The sequence below is a fragment of the Miniopterus natalensis genome, chromosome 1 (assembly GCF_054644295.1).
Source record: "Miniopterus natalensis isolate mMinNat1 chromosome 1, mMinNat1.hap1, whole genome shotgun sequence".
NCBI lineage: Eukaryota > Metazoa > Chordata > Mammalia > Chiroptera > Miniopteridae > Miniopterus > Miniopterus natalensis.
Genome location: NC_142081.1, coordinates 59,062,363 through 59,077,085, shown reverse-complemented (window position 1 = coordinate 59,077,085; position 14,723 = coordinate 59,062,363). Strand labels below are relative to the sequence as shown.

At 41.6% G+C, this 14,723-nt stretch overlaps 1 protein-coding gene across 1 annotated transcript in view; it reads left to right on the top strand.

The window, feature by feature from the left end:
- The first annotated feature begins 1,846 nt into the window (after positions 1–1,846).
- RTF1 (RTF1 homolog, Paf1/RNA polymerase II complex component) overlaps positions 1,847–14,723 on the top strand; it is a 61,610-nt gene continuing 48,733 nt past the window's right edge. Inside the window, exons 1-2 of the mRNA XM_016220410.2 lie at positions 1,847–2,050; positions 13,965–14,075. Coding sequence (XP_016075896.1) covers positions 1,847–2,050; positions 13,965–14,075 — 315 coding nt within the window. The remainder of the gene's footprint in view (positions 2,051–13,964; positions 14,076–14,723) is intronic.

Here is a 14,723-nt window from a genome sequence, read left to right as displayed (position 1 = left end):
ATTATGAGTAGAAAGGTCGGAGTTATAGCCAAGGAGGCCTGACCCTCAGAGAATTATGCAAATGGCTAACAGAACATCCCCATTGGCAAAATAGGCAGCCAACATGGGTACTCCTCAACTTTTCAATCAGAAGAAATCAAGGTTGGGTGATCAGAGGACTGAGAGTAGTTTCCCCAATAAAAAGTGACCATCCTTTGCCCACTTTCAGATCTGAGCAAGTTTTTAGGCCCGGAGCCCATTAATTAAGAGATGGTTGGGACACTAAAAGGAGGACCCCACCTTACAGAAGGGCACCAGGCTTCAGGCTGGCTAGAAATGGGGGAGCTGGCCTGGTCATTTTGAGTCATCTTGGCCATGGTCTCAGTTCCAAGGATATATTGGGGGAAAGAAGTCTAGGGGTTATATCTTAGAAAAACTTTGGAATATGGCAGTAGCTGGGCCTTATTTATATCGTTTCCCCTACCTGGATCCCGAACACCTTGTCAAGCCAACTGGCAGCAAATTGGACATGTAGGTATGTGTTTAGTTCCAGGGATGTCTCTATGTTTAATATTTTTCTTTTATTACTATTTTAAGGTATGCACATTTGTGATATGTACTTTAAACCTGCTGGAGAAAATAAAACTTAGACAGAAAAAGGGAGCCAGAGACCAAGAACTCATCAACCTGTTTCTGCCCAGTAATGCCTAGGGAAGTCTGGGGTCTAATTCCCAAGTTCACTACCAGAATAATGAATTAAGGGTCTCCAAAAAGTTTTTAGAAACAGTTTCAAGTTGTTATCGCTTATGCTCCTTACCCTATATACCAAAACCTAGAAAGCATTTCTGGATCTGCCCTTTTTATCAGCTGACCTCAAACTCAACAGGCATAAAACTGAACTTATTCCCCACATACACCAGTTTCCCAAACCTCCTCCCATCTGTATTCCTTATCTCGACGCAGGGCGCACTTACCACCAGCTTCCTATGCCAGAACCTGAGCATCACTTATGTCTGGGACCTCATCCTTATCCCACTCCCAACTAATCTCCAAGACCTGATAATTCTAACTTCCAAATTATCCGTCCTATTCCACTTCTCCCGTCGTTCAGGACACCACCATCTCTTGCTAAAATGATACCAACAGCCTAAATGGCCTCCCTCTGGGGAGGCAGAGTAATCTTTTTAAAACACAAATCTAATAATGTCATTCTTCATTCGAAATCTTTCAATACTTCCTAATATAGCTCATTAGACTCTGAATGATGTGGCCGCTGGGTCTGCCCGTGGCCTTATCCCCACACCCCATGCCATCTGTCCGGCCATAATGAACTTTCAGTTTCCTGAACCCAACTTTTTCTATTATCGCGGCTTTCGCCCACGCGGTTCTCTGCTCTGAACACCCTTCCCTCTACTTTTCTTTTGGGTAACTCAGACGTACCCTCCACGTCCCAGCTCAGTTGTCACTTGCACAATCTAAGTAGGAAAAGCTTCATTCCCCCAACGGGTGCCCTCGGGGTGGTCCAGGAGACTTGAGTCTCCCAGGAGGGCAGCCCCCCTGACTTCGCCCTCGACACTTCTTCAGTGTCGGACAGTTGAAAGACCCCTCCGAGAGAACCCATATGCTTGCGGCTCCAGTTCACGACAGGTAGACAGCCCATTGTGCTTGGGCCCTGCAGCGGAAACACACCCAAGACTTCCAGGGGCCCACGCGGGGTGAAGGAAAGGGGTCCACTGCCGGGAACTGCGCCGGGTGCCGGGCCCCGCCTCCCACGCTACGTCGGGGGCGTGGTAGGGGCGGGGCGCCGAGTGCTGGCGAACGGCGTGCGCCGAGTGGGGGGCGGGGCCAGGGGCGGAGTGGAGCGCGCATGCGCGGTCGCCTTTGTGTGGGTCGAGCGGCGGCGGCGGCGGTGGCAGTAGCAGTGGCTGTCCCACTGGCAGGCGGGCTAGAGGGGAGTCCGGGCGGCGTCCGGCGTGGGAGCCGGGGGACCACCATGGTAAAGAAGCGGAAAGGCCGCGTGGTGATCGACTCGGACACGGAGGACAGCGGCAGCGACGAGAACCTGGATCAGGTGAGGGAAGGCCGCGAAGGCGCGGGCCGGCGGAGCGGGAGGGCTGAGTCCGGGCCACTGGAGCTGGGAACCGGCCGGGCCCTGGGCCACCCGTCCCTAGCGCCCGGTCCGCCCCGCGCCCTGACCGCTGTTGCCGCCTCCTTCCTGTTCTCCCCGCAGCTCCCGGGGCCCTCGGAGTCCGGCCGGGGCCTGGAGAAGGAGCCCTGAGTACTTGGCGCCTTGGGCGGGGAGGCGGGGCAGGGACCCGGCTGGTGGGCCTCGGGCTTGGGGGACCGGAGGGGACCCTGATCTGCTGGGGCCAGATCGGAGCGGCGGGCTGCAGGCCGGGCGACCTGGGCCAGGAGAGATAGGAAGTGTCGCCTGCCAACCCGGGAGACTGGAGGTTTTGGAGGAGGCGAAAGGGGTGAGCGTGGGGCTTTGGGGGTGGGGATGGCCAGGAAGGTGCGAGCTCTGGGAGATGAAGTTTTTCAGACAAGAGATGTGGACGGAGAGAAGGGACATTATCCTAAATGTTCCAGAGAACCTGTGCCGTGCTTGGCGTGGAAGACTTAGCTTTGCGCACGAATCTAGCATTTGGCAACAAGGGTCGTTAGTGGTTGAGAAGGGTCCCCGATGAGATGTCAGATTGAAGAAAACTCTTAGGAGGAGGAAAGAGGGCAGAAGTGGAGAAATACTGGGCGGCATGGAGGGACTGTGGCCGCGGTCTCTTGGCCGTTTTCATGCAGCATCCCAGAATTCTTTCTCACTTGAAGATTCTGCAGGAACTATTGAAAATAACTTTTGGTCTTAGTGTCTTGGGATTGCTTGAACTGTTTATATACTCTAGAAAATAGTGTAGGGAGGAAGCTGTCTTTTGTAGCAGTGCTGTAGTGATACAGGGAGATACAAAGAGGGCTTCTCCCCCACCCCGTGTTTTGTGAATAAGTGATATGAAGAAAGACCATGCAAGAGGTAGTATTAGCTTTTTAAGTTGAGTAGGGAAAAGTGCTGAACTTGGAATCTGAAAATTTGAATTCTAGGCTGGGCTATGCTGTTTTCTAGCTATGTATCTTTGGTCCTAACTGTAAAATCTAGATATAACTTCAGCCTTATATATCTATAATTGGGCCGTTGTAAGAATCGAGTATTTGTAAAAATGTTGGTACAAGGACTTGCAAATAAAGCTTTTGTATAAATGGTTTGGTGCCGGTCCTTTGTATTAGGCCAGAGGTCTCAGGACTAAAATATGAGGGCATAAAACAGGACTTTAAGAGGAGAGCTGGAGATATTTGAAGAAAAGAAAGCTGTTTTGAAAATGGTGGAAGGGGAGTGGAGAAGTAACAGGGTCTGTGGAGAACTATCAGAATTTTTCTGGGATAGAATTGAAAAGGTAAGTTGAAAATGTTCTCACTGAAAGGCTCCTGAAATTTATAAAAATATAGTCTTGACTGTAAAAGTTTTGTTGGTAATTTTAGACTAACACTTAGGAGAACTAGAACCCTTTTTAATTTTTTTACTATTTTCCAACCTAGAAATATAGATATTTTCGATAATAATATCAACTACCATTTATAGTGCCCAGGGTGAACTGGTCACCTTAATTAGGTGTTTTATTTACATTGTCAAGTTTTCAAGTTATAGTAAAGCTGGTATCATTTTCTTCACTTTACATATGAGGAAAATGGAGATTGAAGAAGTAATTTACCAAGGTTTACACAATTTGTTAGTGGTAGAGTTGGAATTTGGACCCAAATCTGCATGACAACAAGGCATGTACTCTTTCTACTATACCAACTTAATCTGTTAGTCTTTTAAGTTTTCATATTGCAAAACAAGAATGTTTAATGGTGATTTTCCATGTTGCTACAATTCTTGTTTGTAAAATACATTGAATAGTTTAGAGAAAATTGGTACATCAATTACAAAGATTATTTGGGGGCTTCCTTGGGAAAGCAGTCTTAAGACATTTGTTCTGATGATGAATAAAGTAAGCAAATTATTCTGCCCTTAGTGATTTTCCATAGAATCTGACAAATGAGTTGAGAACTTCCTTTTGTGGTAGACAGATCCACACAGAGCTTTTCTGAAGTAGGAATTGGAGTTGGAGAAGATTGTAATTTTAAATCCAACTATCTATTTGTAAAAAGAAATTAGCATGAAATGTGTAAGTAACACCTAATACATTATTTTTATTTGTTTTTTTATCTTCACCCGAGGACATGCTTAGAGGAACGGAGAGGGGAAGGGGGAGAGAGAACAGAAACATGGATGTAAGAGAGAAACAGTGATCAGTTGTCTTTCATATGTGCCCCAACTGGGGATCGAACCCTCAACTCAGTCATGTGCCGGGACCGGGAATCTAACTGGTAACCTTTCTGTGCACAAGACGACAGACACTCAACTGAGTCACTCCAGCCGTCCAGCCGGGCAATACCTAATACATTTTAATAGCAATTTCAACTTCCTCCTCTTCAATCACTCATTGACATTCTTTTATCAGGTGGGAACCAGCTTAGAATTCCTTTTGCCTGCACATCCTAACAGAGGTACCAATGCCTTCAGTCTATCTGTATGTTCAGCATTGTGCGAGGCTGCCAGAGGAGTCAGAGAAAGATCTCTGCCCTCTAGAAGTTTTCACCAGAGACTCTTAGAAGTTCAAAGTCAGCCTGGTTTGGGGTTCTTTAAGAATCCTCAGAACACCATGCTCCGGTAACTCAGTTGTTTAGAGCATTGTCCCCATACGCCAAGGTTTCGGGTTCAATCCCCAGGTACATTCAGGCATCAACCAATGAATGCATGGATAAGTGGAGCAACAAATAACTGTTTTTCTCTCTCTCAATCTCTCTCTCTCCTCCCTCCCCCATCTTTCTTCTCTCTCTAAAATCAATTACAAAAAAAGAATCCTCAGAACAAAACTAATACATTCTGTGCTCTCCTAACCAAGATGCCTTGGGCTGCTCCATCTAGTTTTGGGTCTTCATAGGGGGTATCACACCGTATTTGCTGTCTTGTGTATTGTCCTTGTGGAAAAGAATAAGCCATGACAAATCTCTGAGTGTCTAGTGTGATAGTGGAACACAGTTAGTAAGGAGGTCCTTTGTCCCTGGGTTTTCCAGATGGGAATCTTAGCTGTTATGTCAGAAATATTATCTCCAACTTAGTCCTTACTGAAGGTGAGGCAGGTGAGCCTTCTGTGCTGTTTTTTTCTAGTGGTAGAAGAAGGACCACCTATGTCAGAAGCTGCTTGGGATGCTTATTTAAAATATACTTTGCAGGAGCTCGCATCCCAGACCTACTGAATCAGACCTTCAGGGGATAGAGTCCTGGACTCTACATTTTTACCAGGTACAGTCCAGGTGCTTATTTATGTTAATAACTGAGACCACTATCTGTATGCAAGTTAATCTTTTTAGTAAGACACTCTAAGTAGTTTGGGAGAGAAATAACTTCCTTTCTCAGTCAGAGTATGTTAAGGTATATAACTGAAGAAACTTAACAGGTGTTTAAGGTGGCAGAGCTGCTGGTTCTTGTAAATATATGAAGCTATTTGAATTGTTGGGATGCTTTTTATTGAGGCCTTTTTTGTTTGTTTGTTTGTTTTTGGCTTTTCTTCTTGAGAGCAAGAGGTATGTAGTAACTGAATCAGAGTTGCTTAAATTTGTTTTAACTTTCATTGCTTTTTAAAACTCAAAATTTAGAGAATTTGAAGGATTTCTTTTTTAACATGTGGCCTGATAGTGACCTTACTTTTTATGTTGGCCACACTCTTTCTTCAACATTTAAAAAATTGCAAATCAACCCCAGCCCCTTTGGCTCAGTGGTTAGAGCGTCAGCCCTTGGACTGAAGAGTCCCGGGTTCGATCCTGGCCAAGGGCCCATACCTCAGTTGCAGGCGATCCCCAGCCTTGGTTGGGGTGCGTGCGAGAGGCAGCCAGTTGATGTGTCTCTCTCACATCGATGTTTCTCTCTCTCTTTCCCTTCTACTCTCTGAAAAGCAATGGAAAAAATATCCCTGGGTGAGGATTAAAAAGAAATTGCAAATCATGAAGATACTTGCTTTTGGTGCCTCTTGGAAAAAACAAAACAAAACAAAACAGAATTAAGGCAAACTAGGCTTTTTACCCCATCATGTACCTCCATGGAGATAATAATGTGTGTCACTTTTCACAGAATAATATTTATGCAGTGGGTCCTAGAAAATGAAAAGTGTCCAAAGTAATAAAAGAATCAGAGTTCTCTATTCAGATCAATACAGCATTTATAAAAACTTTACTCTGCCTTTCTCAAGAAAAAAAAATTGAGCCACATGCATATTGACATGCTTTATTTCATAATTTCCTTTCTTACTTAAAATAGTGATCAAGTTGTCACGTCCTGTTTGTCTCTGTTCATCCTACTTTTAAAATAGCAAAAATTAAATTTGTCTTTGAGAGAATAGGCCCCCTAAGTATTGTCTAGGAATTATTTTTAGACATTATATGTAAAAATGTTGATGTTGTAAAGTATTCTTCCATAAACTTTCTCCATTAAAGTTGGGAAACTAAAAAGCTGTGCTTCTCATTAATATAGTCTTGTGTGTTTTTTCCATTGGAGCATAGTTTCAAGTCTAGGATGAACTTGTGAGAAGTGTCAGTGTTGACTTGTGAAGTTTTTAATTTGTGTCATAATGTTGCATCTAATGTTGCATGAAACTCATTTCGTAATTTCACTTGACTTTTCTTTAGAAATAATGTTTGGCCCTAGCCAGTTTGGCTCAGTGGTTAGAGCACCGGCCTGCAGACTAAAGGGCCCTGGGTTAGATTCCAGCCAAGGGCATGTACCTGGGTTGCAGGCTCGAACCCCAGCACTGGTCAGGGTGTGTGCAGGAGGCAACCAATTGATGTGTCTCTCTTTCATCAATGTTTCTCTCTTTCTCTCCCTTCACTCTCTCTAAAAAAGTATTGGGGCAGTTGAGTCCCATGGGAGCTTTAACAGAAAGGCTCTTAGGAAGAATTCAAAACACATCTTTGACACCAGTTCTGTTGGTGTACTTATTGCTCCCTTCCTAGACTATAAGTTCCCCAAGGGCAGAGATTTTTTATTTTTCAACAAATGTGTTGGACAGTGCTAGGCACTAGGGCTACAGGGTGAACAAAATGGAAGCAATTTCTATCTTCAAGGAGCTTAGACAAAGAAAAATAAAATGAGGGGAGTGAGAGAGGGTGGGGGGGGGCAGGGGCAGGTATTGCTCAGAATCATTTCACTATAGACTGTATATGAAGGAAGAGCGAGGATACTGTGAGAGTATGACCAGGGATCCTATACTAGCCTGGTGGGAGTGACATTTAAACCGAGACATGGACTGTGTGGTAGGGGAAAGGAGCTTAGGAGACTGACAAATACAAAGAAGTGTTGAGTGTTCATGGTTGAGGGACCACCATGTACAAAAGCATTAAGTCAGGAAGGACCTAGCACCCTCATGAAACTGAAAGAAGCACAGTTACTGAAATTGTAGAGAGAGTGATACAGATGAAGCTACAGAAGTAGTTTGCTGTATGGACCCTCTGAGGATGAAAAACCCAGTTTAGTGGATCACAACCAGCATTAAAAATAGAAATGAAGTTGAATCTAATAGAAAACATCAAGTGTGTCAAACCTAGTTATAATAATAATAAGTATTGTTTTGTGAAACTTATATATACATGTACATGTATACTGGGTTATGAGGTATAATTTATGTACTATGTGCTGGGGTTAAAAAGTTTAAAACTACAGGCAGTGTTGCCAATGTTATGGACTTTGAACTCTATTCTGAGGGTAATGAGAAGCCATTGAAAGATTTTAAGATGGAAGAGGTGTTAAGAGTTTCCTTTTATAAAGTTTTCCCAGGCTGCTATGCAGATAGTAATCTGGAGAGGGGGTGAGAGAAGCTTCACTAGAATGGAAGCCTCAGGAGGTCAAGGCTCTTTGTTTGGTTGTGTTGGTTTTTTAAAAATTTTTTGGTTGTTTTTTTTTTAATTGTTTGATTTTAGAGAGAGAAGGGAGGGAGAGAGAGAAAAACACACATCAGTTTGTTGTTCTACTTTTTATGCATTCATTGGTTGATTCTTATATGTACCCTGACCAGGGATCAAACCTGCAACCTTGGCGTATCAGGACAACGCTCTAACCAGCTGAGTTACCCAGCCCGGGTGGCTATTTGTTCATTTTAGTATTTCTGCACCTAGAACAATATCTGCCATGAAGCAGACACTCTGTCGGTGTTTGTTGAATGAATGCCTGCCTTGGATTGGTATGGTAGTTATAGAGACAACACAAAGTAGATTTGATTGGACATAATATTCAGAATCTAAAACTGAGAAGACTTGACTGATTGGATGTTGGGGTGAGAACAAGGAGGCTCTGTCTGGTATGAGGCAGAGAACCCTGGAGGAAGATCAGGTTTAAAGGTGAAGATCATGAGTTCACTCTTGCATTTGTAGAGTTTAAAGTTGTCTATGAGGTAGCCATAATGCCTGCCTGACACAGAGTAGGCACTTACTAAATCTTTGTTGAATAAGCACATGCTGTTTGGCAAAAGCTACTTACCAAGTTTTCTAATCTGGTTACAGTGGGATCACTTATAAGGGACATTGTCAGTTTGGGGGTTCTTGCTCTAGCTCCCCTGCTTTAATGATATCCCTTCTTTAAGGGGTAGAAATGTGCATTAGTTAGAAAGTGTATTAGGAGAGAGAGCTAAGTAAAAACAACAGTAGGAGAATTTTTAAAACTTTTATGTACCTTTTATTTTGAATGGGTTGAAAACGGATTTGATTTTATCAGTTCTGTGCATTTTAATATAACTCAGTATTTTATCTACAATTATACTTTGCTGGAAACTTGAAGAGAAAGTTCCCACTTTTTGTGCCAGCATGTGAAATGTAGAGGATTGTTACACTGCCACTTGGGAATAATTACTTTAGAAGGGCTTTTAATTATATATTCATTATATATAATGATTTGATTTTTTATTTGATTTTTATATTTGATTTTTTCTTTTGTTGTTTTATTATAAAAATAGCACATTCTTGTTGAAACAGAACAGAAATATCTCTGTGTCCCTAAACATACTATAGAATGGTTCCATTCCTTACTCCTGGAAAGTAACCAATGTCCTCCTCTGATGATATCATGTTCCTCTACCAACCGTTTTGATATGAAAGAATAGGCATTAACATCGCAAATGGAAACCTCTGTGAATTACTACTCTTTCCTCAGCATCTCTAAGTCTTCCCACTTCTCTGTCCCTGTGGTTACTTACTGTGTCTACATCACCATCCACTCTGATGATACTGCTGTGGATTCCTCCTGACTCCTCTCTGCATTTCCACCCTGACCCCTCTAGTCTGCTCCTCTATCAGTCAGAGTGCTCTCCACAAACCCTCTGAGATGGTTACTCCCCTGCTTGAAATTATTTGACGGCTCCGCACTGCCTTCAAATAAAAGCCAGGTTCCTGGTCCTGTTTTATAAACATCAGAATGATCTGGTTTCTTCTTACCTCTAACCTGCCTCCTTCCTTTTCCTGCTTGCCTGGTAAGCTCCATTCACATTGGTTCTCTTTCAGTTATTTGATTAAACCAACCTATTGTCAGCTTCAGGGCCTTAGCAATTCCATCTGGAGACCTCTGTCCAAAAAATTGCACCTGTCTTTCATCTCCCAAAGTTTCTAGTCTCAGCCTAAATGGTACTGCCTCAGAGAAACCTCCCCAATCATCCTATCACAGATAGGTTTCCCATTTACTTGATTCACTTCCTTCTTAGCACTATCACTACGTACAATTAATTGTTTCTTTACTTGTTTATTGTATGTCCCCACTACTTGATTTTAAGTTCCGTGAGATCATGGACTGTATTTTTCTTCATGACTGTCTATCCAGCACTTGGTAGATAGTAGGTACTGGTTTTTCTGGAACTGAGGAGTTTCCCAGAATGCATGACTTTTAGTGTTAAAACCAGGGCAGTCCTGAGCACACAAGAATGTTTGGTCACCCTAGCTGGTAGTAATTACTTCATTAGTTATATTTGTGGAATAAATAAGTAAAAAAGAGCTCAGCATGCTAATTGGCTATAAAAACCTCAACTTTGCCCATATGGATTTCTGTTCTCTTTTTCTGTAGTACAGAATATGTATTCCGTTTACATGAGGTCATGGGAAATTTGATTAAAGAGATGAGATTTAATTTTCTTTAAGTATGTAAGAGGGAGCTAAGTTGCTCTATTATAGGTTGATCCTGATATGACATCACAGAAAATACACTATTTGTGAATGATTGGGGCGGGGGGATTAAATCTTAAGGTTTAAGTCTTCACATATTGATGGATTAGAATTTTAATCTTAACCAGAATAATACTGTTTCAATAAACATTACCTTAGTTCAATTAGGGTTGCTTAATTATAGGTCTCAGTTTTGGCAGTCTAGTTTAATGTTAAATGTGGCTTTTAAACAATGTTAATGAAACTACTGTAGAAGCCAGATATGACATCCTACACAGCCCTACCGATAGTATGTTGGGCATTGGCATTACTTTAAGCAGATTTTTAATTCAGCTTAAGTTTGATATATACCATGCTGGCACTCTATACTCCCATTCCCCTAGAGCAGGGCTGGGGAACGTCCAGCCTGCAGGCCATATATTGGTCTGGCCCTGCCAAGGCAACCGCAGGCAGAACTCGAAATTCAATAAATCTAGGAACTTTTTTCATAACTAATTTTTTAAGTTGATAATTTTGTATGGCCTACGAATGATGTTATAATATCCACATGGGCCTTGGCAGAAAAAAGGTTCCCCACCTCTGCCCTAGAGAAATGCCGAGATAAATGACAGTTTTTACTGGGTGAGATGAAATACAGGGATGATGGTGAAAGAACCACCAGACACACAGAAACATCGTCTCAATCAGTTTGGCACAGCGAAGCAGGCACGCAGGAGAGAGCTGTAGATGGACCTACCCCCTGTGCAAGAATCAGTTTTAGATTGGCTTTTTTGAGCACAGATGTTGGACAAATCAACCCCTACAGGTAGCAGATCTTATGGTCCCTTTATGTATGCGAGGTTGGAAAGACCTTTCCATTGCATGTTGGTCTGTTCAACTGTACTGTGAGCCGTTAGTAGAATATAAAGGACTTAACTATAGAGAGTAGCCTTGCCATGAATTCTCCCAGTAACTTCCTATACAATTCTCAACTTGTGGAAAGGGTATCTTTCACACTGTTAAAAAGGACTGTGCTGTCTCCATGTTATTGTTAATATGATGTTTAATGTTGTATAAGAGGAGGGACTGTACCTATCAGATGCAGTTGTTTGTTGTTGAAGGAGAGCCATTTGTTAGGTTTTTAGTACAGAGTGGAAGGTCTTTAACAGAAAGGCAGTACTAACATCTTAACACTTTAGTTACAGTAACTTTTAATGCATGTCTACTTCATGTAATAGTTAATGTTTTAGAGAAGAATTTGATAGCGTATCCAAATCTGGTATATTTGTGAACCTCAAAGGTCAGGAAAGAGATTACTTACCAGAATTCTTTGTAAAGTTTATAACTTTGCATTAAGGTAATTAATATGGGAAAAAAGATAATAGTTAAGACCAAACACAAATTACTGTATAACCCAACAATCCCATTTATAGGTATTTACCCAAGTGAAATAAAAACTTAATGTTTACACAAAAACCTGTACATGAACATATAATTGCTCTAAAATGGAAACAACCCAAATGTTTTTCAACTGGTAAATGGATAAACAAAGTGTGCTACATCCATTTAATAGAATACTACTTAACAATGAAAAGGAGTAAACTACTGATACATGCTGCAACATGAATGAATCTCAAAAGCATTATGCTAAGAAGCCAGATTCAAAGGTCACATGTTGTATGATTTCATTTATATGATATTCTATGATAGGCAGACCCATAGGGACAGACAACAGGTCTCTGGTTGCCAGGGCTTGGGGGAAGGATATGAAGAGCACCAACATTTTGGCAAGGCTGAAAATAATAAGGATATACACTTTTTCATACCAAAACAGTAACTCCTATTAGCCAAATGCAGATTACAGCAGTATTTGGGGCACCAATGGTATGTCATGTCTTAATTGTGGGAGTGGTCAAACTATATGTCAAACTCATAAAACTGTGCTTAAGAAGGGATAAAATGTACTGTATGTCAATTACACCTCAAGTTTTTAAAATACCTTCGCCCGGCCAGGCGTGGCTCAGCGGTTGAGCATCAACCTAGGATCCAGGCGATCAGGGTTCGATTCCCGGTCAGGGCACATGCCCGGTTGCGGGCTTGATCAATGACTCTCTCATCATTGATGTTTCTGTCTCTCTCTCTCTCTCCCTCTCCTTTCTTCTCTCTGAAATCAATAAAGATATATTTAAAAATAATAATAAAATAAAATACCATAAGCACAGCTGTTGCTATAACTTGCATTTGGTCAATAGGAGTTAATCATTTTGGTATGAAAAAGTAGAGTGTTCTTATGATCTTCAGCATTTTCAGGAAGTTGGTGTGCTAGCTCCCTCTAATGAAATGAGAAGATAACATTTCATGACTGCTTATGAAAGAAAGCATGTCAGCTGTTAATCTGAGAAGGTCATTTTCTCATTCTGGCCAAGGAGGGTATACTCCTAAAATAGAAACTGGAATAAGAAAACAGATACTTTCTAGCAGTCTATTATTTAAAAATCTATCTTGGCACTTGACCTATAATTGTATAGCACCATCATCATCAAGGAATGATACTACTTGTACTTATTAGTTGTATTTTTCTCTTTTTAGCAGAAGGGAAAAAGGTTTTAGACTAGTAAACCATGTCTGAATTAGGAGTTCTAGGATTCTATCTACCCTGGTTTGAATCCCAATTCTATCATGTACTAGCTATGTTACCTTGGGTAAGTTACTTAACCTCTCCTGCCCTTTAGTTTCTTTATCTTTAAATGTGGATGATTGCATTATAAATAAATAAACAAATAAATAAATTGTTGGCAAGACAAAAATGGGGATGATAATAATAGGTACCTTAAGGTTGTTGTGAAGAGTAAATGTTAGATGCTTAGAAAAGTACCTGGCATCTAGTAAGTACAGTATAATTGTGGGCTGGTATTGATATTAACAGAGAGCAAGAACCAGAGCAAGTATCCTTCTGTTGCATTTTTAAGTGACTGGGCTGAACTTGGGAGAGGTAGCAGGAGAGGGTAACACTGAGAGAACAGATCCTGGTTGTAGCCACGACTTACTCAGTGGCATACCCTTCCCCCACTATCGCTCCTAAATCACCAGGACAAGGCAGAAGTGATGAGTGGGAATATTGGGGTTGTGAAATTAGGATTCTGATGTAGTGGCCAGCACATTGGCGGCTAATTATCAGACCTTGGATTAACCACTGGAAAAATACTTTTCTTTTTTTTTCTGGCTTATGCATTAAAAAAAAAAATTTACCTTAGAAACTTGCAGTTTGTCAGCTTATTCAAATCAGCCCACAAATGCCAATTTTATTATGAATTACAGTGAAAGGATGCTCAGAATATTGGTTAGCTACACCAGTAAGAACAGTCAGCAAATTGCCTTTGTAAACATGGGTATTACCATGTAAATACCTGAGAATCAGTACTTCTCTAGCTTATAGAGAAAATTGTGACAATTTGGAAGTATTCTACAGGTCAGTTTTATATCCACTTTTGGATTTCACACATATATTTTGCCATTAAGAGGTAGGGAACAATTTTGAAAATATCTCTTTTAGCACTTAGGAATACTGGTGGTTGTATTCATGTGATAAAAGTTCCCGTGATGATGTCTTTCAATTAAAAGCACAAAGAGGTAGCAGAGATCTAGGGAGGGTGCATCTTATTATTCTTGGATATTTATTTTCTGTTTAACAAAACTCATTTTGATTACTTCTGCCCTATTAGGAGCTCTTGTCCCTGGCAAAGCGGAAGCGCAGTGACTCTGAGGAGAAGGAGCCACCTGTGAGTCAGCCTGCAGCCTCTTCAGACTCTGAGACATCTGACAGTGATGATGAGGTGGGTGTGGACAGGCTAGGCCACTGGAACTGACAGGTATTTGAGGGTCCCTGTGTTGGTGACTCTGGTGGCCTCTTGTTCTTAAACTGAGCCCTACAACTTAAGATCTATAAGAACTTCTTAGGAAAGAAAACTGTAAGGAAAACTCTCGAATTGTCATGTTCCCTATACTGCTAGTCTCTGTAGGGCATTTGTGGACATTTTTCCGTCTTTTGCACTCAGCCCTACTGCAGAAGAAAGGGCACAACTTGTTAGTCATCATCTCTTTTATTTGGTTTTTTTCTCCCCTCACCTTTTTAATCCCACTTTCGTGTTCGAAAAGAAATTTCTATAGAGAATGCCGTATTTTAGCAAGACAAGAAGCTTTCTTATAAGAAATGGAAGGATATGTCGTTCAGGAGGAATTTTTTTGACAGGAGCAATATCTATGGGGCTCGGCAATAATGTTCTCTCACAGCACCTCAATTTTGAGTGCACAGATCTCAGTCAGTCAGCTTCTGACCTCTTTTAGCACAGAGGAGCCTTTCCCCCCCAGCACTACATATTCAGAGCTCTCCCAGATCCAGCTTAATGGTCTTCAGAGACAATGGCTGTAAATTCTTTGTTGAGGACCTAAGATCCTGTATAAGGATACAGGTCCACAGCAAC